Source organism: Buteo buteo, chromosome 4 (assembly GCF_964188355.1).
Source record: "Buteo buteo chromosome 4, bButBut1.hap1.1, whole genome shotgun sequence".
Classification (NCBI taxonomy): Eukaryota; Metazoa; Chordata; class Aves; order Accipitriformes; family Accipitridae; genus Buteo; species Buteo buteo.
The window spans coordinates 45,311,162-45,332,332 of record NC_134174.1 but is presented as its reverse complement, the minus strand read 5'-3'; the positions used below and the strand labels follow the sequence as shown (position 1 = coordinate 45,332,332).

Here is a 21,171-nt window from a genome sequence, read left to right as displayed (position 1 = left end):
TTTACAGGCAGTAAAAAGGGTAATGTGCAAATTTAACAGCTGAATTACATGGACAGAAAAATATAACCAAGTAACCCTGATAGTTCGTTTTTCTTTTGCTTTATCCTGTGAGCAAATCAATGTACTAGTGATTCAAACTGAATCTTTATTTGTTCTGTGGAGCATTTTGCTAGTTTGTTGATCACTTAGTTCTCTTTAGGGCTATGTTTTCAGTTATATAAAAAAAAGTGTCTGTATATATATATATGTGTGTGTGTGTGTTTATATATTCATTCTTGCATAGTGAGAATATCATCCTGCCATACAACCCTAGTGGAGAAAGCCATATTTTTAGAGCTTTTCCTGTGGCTAACTTTGCCTGAAATGCCTGATGATTGCATTACAGTGCCCTGTCCTTGCTGCTTTTCTAGATCAGTTTAGCTGCACTTGCTAGCCTGTTATGAGTCTGGCCATTTTAAAAATACAAAAACAGAGAGAGAGAACAAAACCAAAGGAGCCCTCAAATCAGAATGCTCCCTCCAGTCATCTTTTCTGAGCAAGCTTGATTAACAGTTAATCAGCAGCAGCATTTCTAGCATCCTTTCTACATCATTTGATCCCTATTCTTGTCTTGCCTAACCTTCTTGGTCTGTCACAGCATGTGAAAAACTCACACAGGTGAATTCCACCGAGGGCTACTGTTCTCCATTCGTGCTTGCAGCTGGCTTTGTGGATGGTGAGGTGTTTGGCAGGGAACTGGTTCAGAGTGGGTAGTATCTGAGAAACAAATAGCTGAAACTTTATTCTGACTTGGTACAGCAGGTGTTACAGTGTAAAGGAGTTGCTTATTTTCTTAAGATTGACACTGCTTGAATAGTTGAGGAACCAGGAACATATATCTTCACATTGGTTTCCTTAGTCTGTAAAAGGAAAATAAACTCCTACTTTTTAGCAATACTGTGGTTTGCTTGTTTTTTACAAGGAACATTGTGGGTTTTTTTTCACTTGGTATAAGATGGCATGGAATTATTAGTCTGAAGCAGAGGAATGCTAATTGAAGACAGCCGGGAGTCAGTATTTGAATATTGCACTGTCTTCAGCTTTCAAATGCTTCATCCTGCACGTAATCAAGCTAGACCAGGACTGGGTGTGGGGGACAGTTCTTTGTGTCCATTCAGCTGTCAGGGTCTGACATTGCAGGGTCTTGGTTCAGTCTTGGGGTCCTCACTCCTTGGCTTGCCAGTTTGGTTCCTTCTCTTGTACAGTATTTGCAGCAAGAAAGTTCAGTCTTGGTGCTTGTTCAGTACTTGGCATGTCTGCTGGCCTGCCATAAGAGCACCCATTAGTTCCAATTGTGCTGAAGCAATCTGTGCTCTATGTGCGTGTATCTGTGTGTCCACTGTGAACACCACTGAGACCAGCTACATGATTTGGAAAGATCATCTACAACCCAGAGAGTGACAATTTTTTGAAGGGAAATGAGTTCCTAATTGTAAGAATCAGAATACAGGCCTGAAAGAGGGCATCTTGAGTGAGATTTTTCATTATTATCTAATGTGCTTTATTAGATAGTCTATTCTTGGCATATGTCTAGCTAATCTTTCTTTTACTGCATGGTATAGCTTCATAGCTGCGCCAGCAGCTCACCTGTGGGCCTTTACAGCTGAAGCTTCTCATGCTGTTCATTTTAGTTTGAACTCTTTTATCCCAAATCCTCTCTTCCCTAACTTTGGCCCATTTTGGCATGGGTGTTTAAAGGTGAATACTACTTCTGTTGCTTTAAGTGCTTGTATATTGTCCCTTTCTCTTCTCTACATTTAAATTATGTTAACTATTTCAGTTTTTTTTAATGTTAAATATTTAGTTTCCTTCTGGAGCTTGATGGTTGTGGTTCAGTACATCATATGTGTTCCAAGTAAAGTCTTCATATGTTCCAAGTCTTACAGGCACAGACTAGAGTAGTCTTACAGGCACAGACTAGAGTAGCTGCAGTATCTCTTCTACTCAAGTGGAGAACTTTTCCTTTACGTCTTTGAAAACATAGCTATCCTGCTTGTGACTGCATCATGAAGCTTACATTTAATTGTGCTTAGTCTGATTTACTCCCAAGATTGTAATCCCAAGACTATTCAAGGATGCTCTTAATATTCCACCATTTCTATGTATTATGTACTAATGCATTATAAGTGTATTGTATTTTTTTAATAATATTGCCTGAAGTTTGGGAAATTGTGTGGGACAGGTATTAACTACCCATCTCACAAGTCTGTGCTTGAAGGCCACAAACCGGCAAGTGGACAGAAACATACCCTTACTGCTTATGTAGGCTACAAGTATATTAGTTCAACACTTCTGAAGATACTCGCTTTCTGATAACTTTGTAGGCCTGGGACCTACCTGGGCAAAGTGTTAATGTGACAGCAAACTGACTGGTGGTGGTATGTCTGTGACCCATTGAATCAGTTCTGCTCTTAATTTAATGCCTCTTTGAAAAGAGAAATAAAGTTAATGAGCCTTGTGGTTGGAGCTTCGGTGAGAAATGCTCTTGAAGGAAGAGAAGACATCTTATTTTCAGACTTTTGCAACATGCTTCTGTTACATACCATGTGACTTATCCTCAGTTCAGAGGTGAATTTTGTTTATTTTTAAAAACACATATGTTGCATTTTATAGGATATTGATTATGTGGTAAAATGGAAGAAGAACAAGTAAAGAAGTCTAAGTAATGGCCTAAATACCTTGGATTTATTTGAGATGAAGAGTAAATTTTTAATTAAAAAGCTCATGTTTCATTTTGCAATGTTCACCTTGGGAAACTGTTTTTTTAAGTACATTCAGAGCATTCATCTTCGAGTGTTACAGAGTTCAAGACAAAGGTTAAGTTTTCTGATTTTCTTGCAGAGTTTGAGACCTGACGGAGTATATTTCTCTGGCATGTACTTCTTAAAGACATCAACTCTGAGAATAAATTTCTAGAAAGGAAAAAAGAACAAGAGAATAAAGTAAAACCCACAGCAGAATTTTAGAAGGAAATGTACAAAAAATAGAAAATAGTAAGAAACCAAGTATTTTTGAAGAGTTTTGATTTAGGTATGTTACGGTTAAATGTAATGCTTGCTCTGCTTGCCATAGTTGAGAGTTCTCAGCACTTTTTGGTTTTAAGGGGTATCAGAGGGAGAATATATCAGTGACTTAAATCAAGGGGCAGTTTACTGATAGGCACTTAAGTAAAACAAACAGATACACTTGAAGTGCATTCTATAGTAACAGATGCATGGCAAATCCTGTAAAAAGCAATGTAATATTTACCATTTTTCAAATGAGGTTTGTAAAACAGGTTTTATAGCACTCCTCACATACTGGTCAAGATTGCACTCTGCTTATTTCCTGTTAGTTTTACTGTTCTTCTCACTTTAGCTTTTGATATCAGAAGTGCTTCACTTAATTTTCTTCCTCTTGTTCTGTGTATAGTTGCATTACTTTGGTCTGCTCTGTTACATTTTGGACTGAAGCCAGTGGGAAAGGTGAGGGGAGATGTGAGATGGGACCAGGCATAACTATAAAATCAAAGCTGTAGACTCATCTCTAAAAAGATAATGCAATGTAACATGCCATTTTTCTTAAGGTATATATAGCAAAAGCAATGTGTCCTGTCTTTGCTCTTTGTCTTATCTCTTGCTGTGAGATTTGTTCACTTGCATTTGTATTTATTCACTTGTACATATAGTTTATTTTTAGAGATGTGTGTCAAATGAAAGTAACCCAGTGGAAATAATTTAATTAGATAACAAATATATTCAATGCTTGGACTAGTTGTTTTTTCTTTCAGTTCCATTTAATACCTCTTTGGTATTCTCGTGGCCCCTATTTTGCTGATTATTCAAGCAGTTTCTTCTCTATTTGTCTATCATGGAAACTCAATTATTGTACTGAAGGAATAATAGCTCAGTTTGAACATGATCTGTTTTTATGAATAATTGTTGGCTGCAACTTGTTACAGACTACCCTATGTTAGGAAAGGCTAAGCAATGTAGCTACACGTGCATCCCTATGTCAGTAAGCCCTGCTGGCACAGAAGTTGTTTCCACTGGTGAAAATGCATGTTTGTGTGCATAGCTTGTGTTGGCTGTTTTGGGGTTAGGGGTTTTGTTGTTGTTGTTTCAGCAGAAATAAGTATGTCTATACTAAAGTTTTAGCTGTTATAAAATGGCTATAAAAATCACACCTGTAATTCACACAAAACGGTAGCAAAAAGGGTGGGATAGTCCTCACCAAAGCTGCATGTTCCATGTGGCAGTAAATAGGTGAGATGTGATTTATTCAGAACAGTTTACATATGCTTGATCCTGCTTCTTAGGTAGGAGGTGTAGATTAGACAGCCTCTCAAAATCCCTTCCTGACCTGGGTTTTGCTAGTCATTTAACCTGTAAGTGAGAATTGTTTGAGGTTGCTTATGCTTTGCCTGTGACTTTATACTTCCAAGGCTTGAAATATTTCCTTTGTTCTGCTTGGGTCATCATGTCTGCTTCCCAAGAGGGAAGCAGTGATTCTTGCTAGTTTTGCTCCACAATTTAAAATTATCTTCTCCCTTGGATAGATATATCTTGCAGATTTGTCAATTTTGTATTACATCTTTGATTTCACTACTGTATCATTTTTTATATTAAATTTGCAATCTTCCTTGCTGTCCTTATTGCTTTCTGAGCAGAAGCTGTGATTCTTTCTCCTTTTCTTTGTTAGCAGACTTTTCCTTTTTTTTTTTTCCTTCCTCAATATATTTATTATAGAGCCTGAGAGTACCTTTTGTCTGTTTTATTGATAATACCTTTTGATACAAGTAGGTATGAATCCACCAATCCTGGGTTTGTGTATCTAGAAATAAACTTTTTGAATGAATCTCTGTTTAGGACTCAAAGGAGAGTATTCAGGGTCTAATTTAAGCACCTAACTCAGACTATCCAGCCGACTTTATAGGAGCCCTAATGGGAAAAGGCCCTCTGATGCTCTGAGTCACATTCTTGATAAGTGTCTAACCTTGGCTACATGGGGGTCTACCCCCTTGAAACTTAGGGCAGTTTTTCTTAATTTTATTATTTACATTGTGTGCCAAGTTAGCTACTGTGAATTCACTCACCCTTAAAGCATAATTGAAAATTATTTTCTACTTTTCAGTTATTTTCTACTACTTCTTCTCTATATCTCTTTTTCCTTATACAAAATTAAACATTTTAGAAAGATGCATGGTCTTATAGGTAAGATTATTGCTTTTTAGATTATTTCTTCCCCACCAGGTTTTACTACTTTCACCTTATTCTGAAAATGTCGAAGCTGTGTGCTGTGAATGTTTGACTGTGGGTTATGATATGCCAGATAATTGGCCACCTGTCTTCTGCTGATTACTACTAACACAATACAGCTGATGAATCAGTTAATGAGTTCAATGCAAAGTCAGCCTGTTACCTTAGTTCGCTGTGTAAAACTACTAAAATCAAGCTGGCTGACTTGCACTGGAGCAGATGAGGAGGGCTCATGTTGTCTTCCCACTTGGAAGAAATGCTTTCTCAGGAGAGGTAACTTCAGTAACACTTGTCAAAGTATTTTTCTTGAGTTAGTTTAGTTTAGCTTGGAAGGGAACAGCCACACTATGTAATGGAGAGATTTGAGGGTAATTGCAGTGATCATACTGCTGCTCCTAGTACCAATACTGCTCTACTAGTACCACTGAGACTAGTAACTGATTGTAGTGTGTCATAGTCCATTGCAACAGTAAAGTAAAATATTTTTAAGAGTAAGGTGTACTGATAGAATAATAAGCAGAATGTATTTGCCTTTGCTGCTTTTTTGTCAACTCAGTCTGTCTTTATCATTTCTAATTTGACCTTTGTACCCAGCACAAATCCTTGTAAAAAGGAACACCACCCAGGCTGCAGGCTTGCAGCTCTTTGAAGAATGTGCAGGTGTTTCACCCGGTACTGAAGTCTTTTTTGAGTCTTGTACCTTGCGGAGGTTGTTTAGGTGTTATCTCTTTTCTAGTATTGTATAATGAAAGACTTGGATAAAGTGCCTCTATACAAACAGTGCAGTTAAAACCACAAGGAATACTTCTCCTTTCATTGCTCAGTGTAATTTCAAGTATTAAAGTGCCTCAGTTTAGACCTTTGGTGGTATCTACTACTACTGTTGGAGTAGCAGCAATGATATTTAACTTGACTATGTTGCACTAATTAAAAACAGTATTTTATTTTTTTTTGTGACTAATAAAAAACAGTAATTTTTTTTTAGTGACTTAATGAAAGCCTTACACCTGTTCCGGTTGTCAAAAGTGGAAATGAGATGACTTTTCTGCCAAAATCTTGTTTATCTGCTAGCTGTAGAGAAAGGGACACTCCATTTTTCCATCACTGTTCATTTTACAATTTGCTGCTCTCACATTTGTGGATGGGATTATAGCACTGTAAAACAGAGGCTCTGTCTATAACGTAGAGTAAAAGTTACTGGGATGGAGATACAATCCTGACAGTAAAAGACTAACTCTGTCTGGGAGTAAGGAATGCTGCCTAATGAATCTAATTTCACTGCAATCAAAAATTCATAAATGTGGATGTTTGAAAACTGTATTTTCTTTCCATATTTATGTAATCCTTCCATTTGACAGGTCTGCTCAGTACTGGGGGAGATGTTGGCTGCTTTGCTGCATGCATGCACTTTCAAAGCCCTCTCCTTTCCTATCTGTTTCCCAACTGTTCTGACTGGAGGGCATCTCTAGGCAAAGGGTGAGAAAGTGCTTACTGACATCAGGGCTTAAGTTTTCCTTTGATATGTTGCCTGGAGGCTGGTGGGGAGGGAAAGCTGAGGGTAAGATTGGTTTACATTCTGGCTTCCAGTGGTGTTTTTAGAAGCTGATTAGGGAGATGAGGAGACATAACATCAAATATCTGAAAGTAACTTAATTAAGCTCTTGGCAACAGGGTTTGGAAGATGGAGGAACCAAGACTGCTGTAGTGATGGATCAGGAAGTGATCTCAGTAAAGCAGTGAGGTGCTTGCAGATAAGACAAGTCTGGCATTTTGTATAGAGTGTAATCTAGCTTAGAGTGAAGCAGAAACATAAGGCTCCCATAGCCTGATGATAAGAAATCTTCATCTGCGCTTAAAAAGATAAAAAGTGGAGTTGGTTTGGTAGAAAGGTGGTGGTTAAATGTGTTTGTATAAAGCTCTTGGTGCCTTCAGTTAAGATCCTCATGGGCTTAGTGTAGTGAGCCCTGTACAAACATGGGAATTCCCAGTTGCTTCTGTAAAGAACTTGAAAAATAAAGACAGGTATTGTACAAAAGGTGGTAGTGAGGGGAATAAAACAATAAATACTAATCGAAATTAAAATCTTGTAAATAGCTGAATACTGAATGTTACCAAAAAGGTCAATACTAAGGTTCCTGGATAACTTTTCCGTTGCTGTCTTGTGCATATACACTGTAACAGTTATTCTCTGTGTAACTACCTGGCATTCATGGGATGTTGCTGCCATATTGTAACAGAAATGTGTGAAAAATATTTGGTTACCTTAAGTCTTGCTAAATGGCTTCAGTTTTGTCTGGAGACAAAGTTCGAACCACTGATGTCTGTTAGGCTAATGTAGCTCCCCTGACAAAGGACTGTTTTTTTAGGAAAGTGTACCCATGCCCTAGGGGGCTGAAAACAAGTAGTAAGGTTGGCAGGCAATTCTTCAGAAAATTTCTGTGCTGCCTTTTACTGTCTATCCAAATTGGTCCTTGAACTTGGTGAGATAAGAGAGGAAGTGGAAGAGCTCTCTGCTCTGAACTCTTCAGCCTCTTGTGAGTTTTGTTCTCTGAATGGCTAATTGCATTTTATGTCTTGTCTTGCTAGATGGGCTGGTGATCCCATTGGTGGAACTGTCTGCAAAACAGGTTGCATTTCACATTCCATTCGAGGTGGTGGAGAAAGTTTATCCTCCAGTGCCTGAGCAACTGCAGCTTCGAATCGCCTTCTGGAGTTTCCCAGAAAATGAGGAAGATATCAGGTAATTAATACTATTTCTGTTTCATTGATGCTTAAGGAAAAGTTCTGTTCACTAGTGGAGAATTGTTGTCCATTTGATGTCCTGTATGTTTGCTGCTTCTGCTGTTCTCGTGCATTTTGTGATATGTGGATGGATTACTGTGGGATATACTACGATACGGGATTTTATTTTGGGGTGAGCTGCACTGCGTATGTCCCAGGCAAAGCATGTACACGTGCAGGTTTTGTGTGTAAATGATAGCAAAATAAATGCATCCTTTAATTTCCCTGACAGTAATTAGTTCATAGAGTTTTGTCCTTATGTTAGTCTTATGCAGTATTCTTTCCAGTTTGAATCTGTTGCTTGAGTCAGAGCTTTAACTGGGCTCAGAAATTGCTAGGGAGGTCTAGTTCAGTATGCTGTGCAAGCCTCTTGTTGGTGTTAAGTAGGGGAATCAGAATTTGCTGAGTACATCAGTGATTAGAGCAGATACAGTCAGAGAGATGACTATATTGCTTATGTTTCTACATAAATTGTGTAAGTATATAGTCAAAACCTGTGCTTTTAGATCTTTTACCAAAGTATTTTTGCTGAAGCTTTTATACTATAGGAGGCCTACCCATGTAACTATGCATTCAGAATTTTGTTGCAAAGTAGTGATATTACACTCTTTTAGACAGAATCATCCTGAAAGTGGTTAGATGCTTTTGTCTAATGTTCTGGTATCAGATGCGGGAGGTAATGTCAGAAGTGCTGATGTAATTCATAAGATCACCTGTGGGGGAATAGAGCAGTTGGTTGTTGTACATGTTCATTATTCTGACGAGCACAGATGTAAAAAAACCTCATGTGAGCATGCATGTAACTCATCTAGAAGTGCAAAGAGTTTTTACTGTGGCATGCTAATATTGAAGCTTAATTTTAGGCTATGAATGAATTTGTATTTCAGAGTCTTAGGTTGAAATTCCTAGAAATACCAGTGGCTATACACAAACCCAGTTAGGAAGAGACTAATGATTTTTGTAATGGTTGAATTGTAATGGAAAAGCGGCAGAAAAGAGCTGGACTTCATCTTAAAGATGAAGATAGTAAGGATTTTTAAAAAGCCATGTGAACAAAGAATGCAAGAGAATAATACTGTGAAGTTTCTCAAAACCGGACTGATCTTGACATGTTATGTGCATCTCTTGCAGATTGTACTCATGTTTGGCAAATGGCAGTGCAGATGAGTTCCAGCGAGGGGAGCAGCTGTTCCGGGTGAGGGCTGTCAAAGACCCTCTCCAGATAGGTAAGAACATTGCAGCTGCACATCTCTAGATATTTCAGATTCCCCAAACCATATCTGCAATGGGACAGCAGTGGTATGACCATGTCTCAAAATGAACTTTTCTGGCATCCTAGGCTAAACTCCCTGCCACATGTATTCTTTATAATGTCTTGAGGTAAATACTATGTTTATTTCAGCTTCAATCAGGTTAGCTGTGAAACTGAGTGAAAAGCCAGAAATTTTCTGAAAATTAGATCCTTAATCTGTCTCAAGTGTTTTGGAAAAAACTGTATAGAATGCCTTTGTCTCCATAATGCTTAAATTCCTTGTTGATAAAGAGAACTTGGTTTTCTAGTGGTCTGATCAAATGAATGCCTTGCCTAAAGTGTGTGTATGGCAGAGAGGAAGTTTGCAAGGTTTAATTATTCTTGTAGCAAAAGAGTTGTATTAGTAACACAGTTAGTCATGTAATATTTTTGCAGAAGGAAATCCCTGTTGCTGGACAGTGGGTTTTATTGCTTCTCCTCACTTATCTTGTTCTTTTTCTATTTTATGGTTATAGAAACTAATCTTATCTTAAAGAATTGGACTCTGGCTTTTTCATTAAATCCTTTGAAGTAAAGAGCAACGTTGAGCTGGCTTTTCCAGTGACAACTGTTAGACAGGGAGGCATTATGTGAAATAAAGACACTAGTATGTCAAGGCGGGCCATATCAATCCAATGCAGATGTGGTGTTTTTTCTGCAAGTCTCAACTTTAGAATTAGAATATTAATTGGCATGTGGGAACTGAGCCTGGTTGTAATAAGAAAAATGATGATAAAAAAAGGTGTATAATGTTAAGGAGGAAAGTTCCTGTGTTCTCCTGTGGTGAGGGATAGAGACTTCTATGGGCCTGTTTAGTTGCTAGTACCAGTAATACTTAACTCTCTGTGATCAATGGAATGAATAAATTTAGGTAAAGGACCCTCAAAAAGGGAATAAAAGGGACTCGTACTGTAAAAGTTTGGGGGTAACAAAAAGAGGAGGAGATAGTAATTGAGATAGGCAAATTGCAAGAGACTAATGAACTGTTATTTGAATATAGGGTAAAGCATCTGAAAGAATTTTACCTTGTCCGTTGTCTACTGTAATAACAGTAGCAGGAATTCTTGGGAATGGAAGTGAAATACTTCCTCATATATAAGGTATATTGAGTTTTCAGTGAGACCAGATAGTAGTTTTGGAACATGAACGAAATTGAGCTAAATAGGATTAAACTGACTTTTGAGTGCATTCATAAGCTCCTGATGTCAGGACTGAAATGCTGTGAGAGGCCTCTAAGGCATCTGCTGAACTTCAGGAAGGCAAATATTTAAGAGAGACAAAATGAGTTAAAATGCAACTGGCTGAAATTCAGTAATTCCTGGGACTTTTACAATGGAAAAGAGCAGAATATTTAATATACAGTGCTAAGACTGTGGTCGAAACTTGTTTCAGTAATAAATTAAAAAGGTGAGGAGGTGTAAAGCAATGTAAATGAACAAAGGCTAGGAATATTAGTGCAAAAACTGTGCTTGGGGGAGGAGGAGAGGAGTAGGGAAAAAGGAGGCAGTGAATGATATAGGGCAGGGACTTCTAAGTACACATACAGCAACTGGGCTTCTTGGCAAAGGATTATGTGTGTGCAAGGGAAAGAAGTAACTTTGTTTAAACAGTGATGTTGTTTCCTCCTTAGTAAAGAAACTTCATCTAATGGAGAGATTTTATTATTTTTTTTTCCATGAGTAGCAGCCCAGAAGCTGGGCAGTACAGGTGGGGTGGATATAATTTCAGTCATTTACTCTGAATGACTTTAAGGTGTGTGGTTGCATATACTGACAAAGGGGAAAGAAACACAGAGAATGAAGTGGCCCTTGAGAGGGGATTTGATTTAGGGGGGGGATTGGGCAGTGCATTGTGATATTGTGATCAATAGGACAAAGCTTGAAAAGTGCTTTGTGCTCTTTTTGTCCCATTTCCCTTTGCAGTATAATTTTTTTTAAACATCAGTGAGTAATCTTAGTCATCTTGTCCACATGCAAATCCATATCCATAATTTCTGAACAATAGCACCTCTTCACCACATTCCAAAACCCCACTTTTTTACAGTGTTTGACTGTGTATACACAAAGAATTGGCTTTTGTAAACCTTCTCCTGCACATTCCCTTTGTAGCAGTCATATACCCATCTCCTTGTGCTGAAGACGTTATTGCTGTTCTCAGATAGGTGTGTTGTAGTTGCTGATCTCAGGGACTTCTTTTCTATCATAGTCCTAATTTCTTTTTAACAAATGAGGAAGGCAGGAGCAGGTTCAGTCTGGATTCTAACTTTGCATCTCCTTGAATAGTGTTTCTAAGTCTCCACTTTTTAGAGATTCTCCTGTCTTGGTTTAAAAGAAACAAATGTCCAAAATTGCCTTGCTTTTACTTCCTGTCTAAAAGCTTTTGTTCAGCTCTTGTTTTCCCATTTCTATTAGTCCTGGGAAACCCAGATAAAAAGTTCTTAAATTCTGTGCAGAGGTGTGCTTGCTGTCATTGTTACAGGGGCATCAGAACTACCAAATATCAATGAAGAAAGCTTGGAACCTGTATTGGAAGAAGTATTCTTAGCAGGGTGTTGTTAACTCATAGGTCACTTAAATCTTTTCATTCCAGTTGCTTACTGAGTAGCTTGGGGTATTTCAAATTTGTGCATTTCCACCTGAAATCACAAGGACTAGGAGGATCTCAGAAAAATCAATAAACAGACCTGAAATTTCACAATAAATGAGTTTCATGATAAAATAAATACTAAATGCAAACGACATTGATGTAGCTATCCTAAAATTCTAAAAACTGGATTTGAACCAGTGGGAACCATACATTTCTTTTGGATACTTTTCCTACAAGATTAAGTTTCTGGCGTAAAGCAGTGAGAAGGATAGGTTATGGACTGAAAAAGAAGCCATCTCTATTCTGTAGGACCTAGTCTAGGCAGCAGTTGATTATTTCTAGCTTTTACATTTGATGAAACCATGTGCCTTAACTGAGTGTCAGAGAGGACAGTGTGCTGCTACCCCTTCTTCACTGTGTGATAAAACCTGCTTCATGGGTGCAGTAGATCACTCCTGGTGCTCTTTGCGCATGTCGAGTATGTTGTACAGTGCATGTACCTGATACATCCTCTGAAGCATTGGTGCTGGCTGCTTGACGTATTTGTTCTGTGCATGAGTAGTAAATCTGGTGCTCATAAGTATAAGATGCACTTTCTGTTTAGAAAGCCAAAGTGCTTTCACAGAAGCACTAAGCTTGCTCTGTGCCCACAGTGCATTTAAGAAAAATGGTAGCCAGGGGGGTGAGATTCCTGACAGAGCAATTCCTCTGGCCTGCAGCTCATTCTTGAGGTCTGCTGGGAGTGGAGCTTGCCAAGAATAGGGTATAGATCTTAGTTTTTTCTAGTGGGCTACATGCAGTTGCAGAATGAATGCTCCTGGTACATGCAGACATGTTTTTGTAATGTAATGTATTGTTGTGCATGGAGTAGATAAACCATTACTGGGTAGTGGGAGCAGGGGATGGGTGGGAGGGAAGAACATATTTGTGGTCTCCATGAGGTGGCCAGGTCACTCAGGTGTGCAGTAGATGTGATTCTTGTCTTCACTTTTAAGTAGGAGGGTAAGAGCTGTGGTCTGCAGAAGACAAAAGTTGCACTTTGACTGTAAACAAGTACACTTCTTTAAACAGTAGTGTTGGGCTAAAGCACTCCAGAATAGTCCCCCTCATAGTCACCTTTTCAGTTCCTGAAGGCTCAGACTTTTGTAAGCTGTGCAGTGAACTGAATTGTGGTATTTTTCCTGGTAAAGGTAACCATTAATTTTTTCCTGTGGTTTCCTGTGCCATCCCAAAACCAGTTGTTCAGCACAGCAAGACTGGTGGTGCAGAAGAATTCGGCAGAGCTGCTTGAAGTAGCGGTGTCAGTGGCAGATGTGTTCATCAAGATACAGTTTGACTTGAAGCTGGTGATATGTCATGCTGAAGCCCTTAAATTTTCCTTGTCTCTTTTTATAACTGTTCTTCCCTCTTTGCATTTAATCAGTCAGCTGTCTTCATATACAAATAAAAATTTCATGGTAGGAGCTTGATAAGAGTGTAAAGCTGTGATCCATTCTTCTCTACCACCTTTCGAATACTTCTTTTTCTCAGTGAAACAGAATTGCTGCAATTCTGATTTGTGAAATGCTTAATTTGCTTTTGTGAAAATTAGGGCATTTTGGCATTAGTCTGAGATGCTTCTAGTATAACAGAAGGACTAGCTGAACTGTTTGGGTTGTATTATCCAAGTGTGCAACGTAAATTAGAACTGTAGCTAGTAATAAGCAGTGCTGTAATTTTGCGTGAATGCCTTGTTTTGTTTTGATTCTGTTCCAATTGCTGAAATGGCTGAAGAATTTGGGTGGCATTATGTGTACTAATCAAAATAATCACCCACATCAGGAAGAGGATTTTGAATTCTGGTGAACGTGAGAAATAGAAAGGTTAAGCAAGGTAAGAGCAAGTTTGTATGGGCACAGAGATTATATTTTGAGGAAGAAATAGTGCACATTGTTTTAAATGGGATTTAGTAGGTCACGTGCACTCCTGAACACCATCATTATTATAATCTCACAATATCGTAATAAAAACTTAGTAGTGTGGATTTATAATGTACTTCCCTGTGCTGATGATGGAGAAACTATTTTAATCACCTGTCCCAAGCCATATTTTTTCACTTGAGGTAGATTGTTGGACTGAATTTTGGTTATGGCTTTGATACCCATGGTGCTTTCTATGCTTCATTAAAACTGAATTTGAGACTAGCAGAAAGGTTCTGAGGCTTATACTCATTGCTGTAGAGATTGATTAACTGGAGATAGGGACCTTCAAGACAAGTAGAAGATTCATGTTCCTGATGGCCTTTTCCTGCTTGTAATATGTATGCCTCTGGATAACCATTATCTGTAGAGGAAGCTGCATTATGAGTACAACTGGTATGCATTGTACATGAGTTTACATGAAGCCAAGCCTCATTAAAGTTCTTTGTCATCCTGCGTAAGATGAGATTAATAATTTATTTGTTTGATCACAGATTAATGGGGCTGGATTTGCTCAAGTGTTATTGTTGGAATTTCCCATTTCCACTGATTTTAGTCTGAGCAAGAGGGGGTTTTTGTTTTCCGAGTACATGGTTTATAAAAATGGGATATTCACGAAATTGAAAGGAGATAGATAATTTATGAGAAATGGGTAGCTTCTGAAGCCACAAAGTGAAAGTATTCATATGTAAGTGCTGCCTTCTTTAGTTCACTGTAAAATTATGAAAGTTGACTGACTTGGAAATAATTCTGAAGAAGTCACCTGCCTGTTCTGCACCATTGCTAGAGTTAATTAACATAGAAACCATGCCTAAAATATGCGTAGTCTAGCTTTGACCCTGTGATCAGATAAACCACACTTTTCAGTGGTGGCTTTTTCCAGTTCTGCTTTGTTTGTTAAATATTAATAGAAGTAAGTATATAAATAAATTAATGTATTAAAAGCTGATATTTTTGAACCTTTTATAACATGTTATGCCTCTCTGCTAATATTCTGCCATAGCTGATTAGGAAGAAACAAGTGCTGGAGACTCTAAATTCATGTCCATCCCCATACGGATGTTGTTGCTAGAGATGTTGTTTCACTGTTTAAATGGCACATACCTAAATTTCTGTGCTAGCTGAATCTGTCTCCCAAGCACCAGAAGAGTAACTTTGGACTTTGAATTTTAACAGGTTTCCATCTAAGTGCCACTGTGGTACCACCACAGATGGTGCCACCCAAAGGTGCGTACAACGTGGCGGTGATGTTTGACCGATGCAGGATCACATCATGTAGCTGTACCTGTGGAGCTGGGGCCAAGTGGTGTGCTCACGTCGTGGCGCTCTGCCTCTTCCGGATACACAATGTAGGCCTTTAAATACAGTTCTGCTCTTCCCTAGGCATCTTCTCTGAGTCTCTCCCCATTAGTTTCATGCAACACGCACTCTCTTTAGGGAAATTTTTCTTGGCACTCCTTTTGGTTACAGACTCTGCAAATGTGTGCTCACAGTTGCAGTCTGCAGAGTGAATTGTCTGAGGCTCTAAACTGCAGAATGTCCTTTGATAATGTGCAAATTGCTACGGGTAGATACAGAGTCCTTTTTGGCCCCTTCCTGTTTCTCATTTAAATGCTAGAATTGCTCGTTCGTCCTTCAGTTCTGCAAGGAGTGAAAGGTCACCAATAGTTAGTCTTTTATTAAAGGTCTTTGTAAATATGGGATTATTTGAAAGCTCTTCTTTAGGTTGTTTGATCAGAATGCAGAAGGAAAGTAATTTTGATCACTGTTGGCCTTTATGTTCAACACATACTGAGGCAGGTAACTGTCATTTTGACTTGTAGATTTCAACCAGTCATTTAAGTTTATGTTTTTATTTGACTGCTTGTATTCTGTGAGGCCTTATATAGAGTGAAAAGTAGGTGTTTCTTATCCCAATGAACTCCAGGTGAAAATGCATAGAATCAACATGAAATACACAAGTTGAGGGTTCAGTCTTGCATACAGATTAATTTCCTCAGTCTTTGGGAAGCTGAGAAATACATCTTAAGGAAGGATTAAGCTTGGATGATTGAAAGGAACAGAAGATTTTCTGCTGTCACAGAACATTTTATAGCTACATGCTTATGATCAACTCCAGATTCTTAAATAAGTGCTAATAACCTGCTGAAGCTTGTTAATATTTCACAATGGAAAATTGTGATAGGCTTAAATTGATACTCTTGTGAAATCATCATAATACTGTCTGTACTTTAAGACTGGAGAGTTGGCAAAAAAATGGGTTCAGCTTTGAATTATTAGTTCCAGTTTTAAAAGGTGAGTATGGAGAGTGAGGATAGGAAACAAATTTTCATTTCTATTATTTACACTCAAAGTTTAAACCTTGTGTAAGATAAAAATCATTCTTTTCCCTCCAATCCTTTCTTCTACCTGAAAAATGATAGTGAAAGGATTTTCATGTTTGTATGTACCAACTGCTGACACTAGCAAGTTGCAAGCCAAGGTATATTGCTCTATGTAGGCAGATCAATATCAGAAACATCTTTACTATCAAACTGCTCTTGCCTGTTAAATTTTAGGTAGGTGCCATTTGGGCATTTTTTTGTTCTGTAGAGTGAAAAAGGTTAAGAAACTAGTGGTGTGGTTTTTTTTAACATCTAAGTTGTTCTAAGATATGGGAAGAGACTGATTTTAAGATTTTATTCAATCTTCTAATGAGATAAATGAGGTGGTTGTGATTCTGTGAAACACCCCACCCCCCCCCCCCCCCCCCGAACTGGTTGGTTTGCCAGAAGCTTAAAGAATAATGTCCTATTTTAGAGGTTTGTTTGTGAAATCCCTGCCAATATTTGTGCAATTGCTAGCAACAACAGACCTTAAGCACAGCTGTTAAAGCAGTTTCCTTGAAAAGAAACTCTTAAAAACAGTTTTTTATAAAGCATAGACAACTTATTTGCATCTTGTCTGCAACACACCACGTAATTACAGAAGAAAAATTGTCTATCAAGACCAAGCATGATATGCATCAGCATAGCTACTGTTCATGACACTTCATTCATTCAGTGGACACAGCTTCATTAAGTCTGACCTGTTAATGGCAGTTCATATCTCCTTTTCTTTCTTCAGGCATCTGCGGTATGCTTACGAGCACCTGTTTCTGAGTCCTTGTCTCGGCTACAAAGAGACCAATTGCAAAAATTTGCTCAGTACCTAATCAGTGAACTTCCACAACAGGTAAATGGGGACAATTGATAGGGACTGACTTTTTGTTAAATTCAGTTATCTTTATTTTGGGTCAATTTATATGATGTCTTATGTTGCAAGATAACCACATATGCTATTCAGTTGTGAGTTGCTGGGAAGGCTTTCAGTTCTTGCACTTTTCAGGTTTGCCATTCTATTATTTGACAATTGTCTATTGCCAAGTAAAAGATTAGAAGTGTCTTAAAAGGGGAAAGAAGAGTGGTGGCTATTCATATTAGTGTGACTATGCGCTTAGCTTGTGGAAGATCAAACACAATAAAATAAATGCATGGTGGTGAAAAACTTGGGTCAGAACAAATCAGGTTGCTTCTTTCTTGTGTGTGTGGTTAGTTAAGTGGAGAAGACTACCCAGGGGATGTGTTGTATATGCCTTAGGTGGGCACTTTCTAATGCACCCAACTGGTGACATTTTGACTGTCCCCAGTATAGCTTCTTGGTGATTCATAAGAACCATTTGGGTTATGGAAAGTAGTAGACATGACATTTAATTAGTCAAAGGCAAAATCTGCTCTCTTACTCCTTAAATATCTATGTTGTTCAAGGCCAGGTCATTTATATCATCTGCCTAAAATGCTTGCAGAAAATACCTAAGTGATTGTGAAATGTTTGCTTTAAAAAAATAAGGGCTTAGCAATTTTTTTATGCTGGTTCAACCAAAGGAGTTGAGAAAAACTGACCTGCATGGATATCTGTCACATTTCAGTAGTGTGTGCATAATGTATTAAGTAGGAGTTAGATTACTGTCAGCATGTGCCTAAAATTCATATTATGGTGCTATGCATGGGACACTAAGGTATTCTACTGCTAAAACATCCTCTAAATTTCCTACAGAATTACTAATCTTTTTATGAGCGGAAATCAAGGAATCGTATAATATGGAAGTGATATAAAAATACTGGGGTTTTTGTTGCAGAGAGTTCAGCACCAATAGTGTGTGCTTCTTGCTGCATTATGTAACAGACAAAGCTTTTCTTCTCTCCTTAAGGACTTTGAGCTTTATGTCACATAGTCTGGTGCTTAATAATAGGAGGGTTTTGAAAGGCTAGCAGCGGTGGTAGTTTTTTCCTGAATGGCACGCGAGTTGCTTGCTTTCAAATATTCTGTGCCTGCTCCTTTTTGCAGGGTTTATTTCTGCTTTGGTCATGTGTACCAGCTGTGTAGCCAGGAACATCTAGATTATTTAATTTAAATATTACTATCTTGCAAGATAATCTGATTGGATGCTGCCCAACAGAAAAGTTTGGGCTTTATTGGCAGATGCATCTTAACCTGTGTTGTGTAATTCCCTTGAAAAAAGAAAGGCATGCCCCCAAACTCTTCCAACAGTCTCATTCCCGGTCTTCAAGGTTTCTGAGTGGATAGAGATACTCTGATACCTTGGGACCCCATATTTTGACTACATGATGTAGAATTAGAGTAGGCTGTATACATGATTTTATTTTATAATTATTTCCAGCTTGTGAATGACATTATGGTACAGCAATATATAATGCTTAATTACTTTCAAGTGTAAAGGGATGGTGGTCTGTAGAAATGCAGCTAGATGAGGAGATGTTTTGCAAAATCTCTGTAGAAAGTGTTTTCCATATCTATGAAAATGTCAGTGATTCTGAGCAGCTGGAATTTATTACCCAGTTCTTCTCCCAAGAGCTATTTCCCTTCATGAAGCCAGTACTCCTATTCCAATTAAATATGAATATCTTGGCAAAAATGCCTGAAGGAGAGTCACTGCAGGTCCCTGATACTTCAACCTTAAGGTGTGACATTGCCTAGACCTGTGACTTTTCTGCTTTGTGGTGACTTAAAATATGTAGTAGTGGAAGAAGGTACAAGAATAGCTTAATGCTGAGTTTGTTTCTTCAGGTGACTGAAAAGCAAAACATCCTTCTGAAGCATTGTTTTTCTTCCATCTGTTTGAGATGGACCTGTGTTATTTGTAAATATAGATGTACTGAATGTACCTTGCTTTACAGTAAGTGTGATCTTTAACCTCAGCTGTTGTGTGGAGAGAGGTGGGGGGATATCAGACATTCTGTTGCAAGTCATTTAGATCCTAACTATATGCCTAACCTGTTGTAAGTGTGCATGCTAAAGGCTAAATGGATCTGTGGTTTCAACCCAGACTTAGTTTGGGAAAAAATGCTTTCTACTGTGCATTTTTCTTTCAAAAAGAGGACATTAAGGGTATATCTACTTAGGATTTTGCAATCAGGTGTGAGCTTTCTCTGCTTATGCTCTGAACTGTCCAGAAGCTATGATTACTTTAGTGCTGACCTTGCCTTAGCTTACTCTTGTGTCTGAGTTAATATATAGATTGTCCCTTTGCTAACAGGATGGTAAATAAGCTAAAGTCTGCCCGAAAAGTTATGTATAGATGTAATTTATAGTTTGCTCCTCTGTTCCCATTAGCTTGGGTTTTAGATAAATGATTTGGGAACAAGAAATAAAGAACATTCAAAGTGCAGAAAAACGGTGACCTTGACTACAGTCACTTCCATATCTCTCAAAATTAGCTGCAGTATCACTCTCTGTGGGCTGCTGCTACTCAAGAAATGAGAAGGGAACTAATAACCTATGATGTTTTTGTTTACTTCTTAAGATGTGATGTAGGAAGTAAGTCTTGCATATGCCTTTGCTTTGAGAAAGGAGAGGAGAAAGTGTAACAGCTGGTTTGCTATTGTATAATCTTTAGCACCCTCTATCGTCCTTTCCCAAAACATGATGGTGTGTATTCGATACTTCTGAAATTATGAGAGTGCTTCAGTCATGAAAATCCAGGCAAATCTTTGGCTGCGTATATCAGGATAAGAAATACTGTGTATATTGAAAGTTTGCTTCATGTTTTCAGATTCTTCCAACAGCTCAGCGCTTGCTGGATGAGCTGTTATCTTCTCAGTCTACTGCCATCAACACAGTGTGTGGAGCCCCAGGTAACCTTGATATATTTTATTTCAGTAATCTGTGCCACACCTAGGAAGTGGATATATTTCCATTGCTTTGAGTTTCTAAACTGGTCTGTTATCACGTAGCTGGGATTGCAGTTGGAGGTCAAGGGAAAGGGTTAAGTGCTTCTTAGAGGCACATGCACGTATATATGGCACAGAAACAGGCAATTGTTGGTGTAATGGACGACTCAGTGTATGCAGAGGAAGGGAATGTCAAACAAGGCACCTTTCTAACAAAAGATTTATCTTTTTAAGTCAGTATTTATGATAGACTCCTGGAAATTTTGATTGGAGGAGACCTCTCCAAACTCCTACTTGAAACAGGACTGTTTGCAACACTAGATTGGGTTAGCTGTGGCTTGGGCTAGCTTAGCCAAGTCTTGGTTGCCAGAGACATTACAGAGTATTCCTGTTTTAGTGCTGCATTACCCTTTTGGTCAAGAATTTTTTCCTGATGTCCCATATGAATACCCGTTTTTATAGTCTTCTAATGCCAAGAAGGGTTCGTTTGCATTGTGTTTGTGATGCCAAGTAGTTGTAGGCTGTTAATGATCACGCCTCACCCTCTCCTTTTTAGATTAAATTAGCCCATCTTCCTCAATCTCGCCTCATAGATCATGTGCTCTGTGCTCCCAACTATCCTGATACCCCTCCACTATATCCTCTCTGGTTTCTCAGTATCGTTCCTGGACTGGGGGACCCAAAATTGGATACAATATTCCAGATGTAACTTTACCAGTGCCAGGTAGAGAGGGATAAAATAAGTTCCTTAAATCTGCTAGCTGTGCTTTTCTTAATATATTCTAGTTTGCAGGTTGGGGTTTTTTTTTGTTTTGTGTTTTCAGTGAAAGTTTGCCATTGGTTTGTGTTCAGCCTGGCATCCACCATAATCACCAAGCCCTATCAGCTACATAGCCATTTGGTTTTCAATCTGTACTGATGCAAGGGGTTTTCTGTCCCAGGTACAGAAGTGTACCTTTTTCCTCAGTGAACTTCATGAAGTTTCTGTTGGCACAGTCCTTTAATTTCTTCTGGTGCCACTGGTTGTAGTGCTACCGTTCAACATGCCAGCCATGTCTCCCAATTTAGTG

At 38.4% G+C, this 21,171-nt stretch overlaps 1 protein-coding gene across 12 annotated transcripts in view; it reads left to right on the top strand.

Moving 5' to 3' along the window:
* Positions 1-21,171, top strand: part of ZSWIM8 (zinc finger SWIM-type containing 8) — a 103,742-nt gene that overhangs the window by 16,736 nt on the left and 65,835 nt on the right. For all 12 annotated transcript variants that reach the window (XR_012650098.1, XR_012650097.1, XR_012650099.1 and 9 more), the window contains exons 2-6: positions 7,863-8,016; positions 9,189-9,283; positions 15,069-15,241; positions 16,998-17,105; positions 19,984-20,065. Coding sequence is in view for 5 of the 12 variants with exons in the window: in XM_075025735.1 (XP_074881836.1) it covers positions 7,863-8,016; positions 9,189-9,283; positions 15,069-15,241; positions 16,998-17,105; positions 19,984-20,065 (612 nt within the window). In the remaining 7 variants the exon portion in view is untranslated. The remainder of the gene's footprint in view (positions 1-7,862; positions 8,017-9,188; positions 9,284-15,068; positions 15,242-16,997; positions 17,106-19,983; positions 20,066-21,171) is intronic.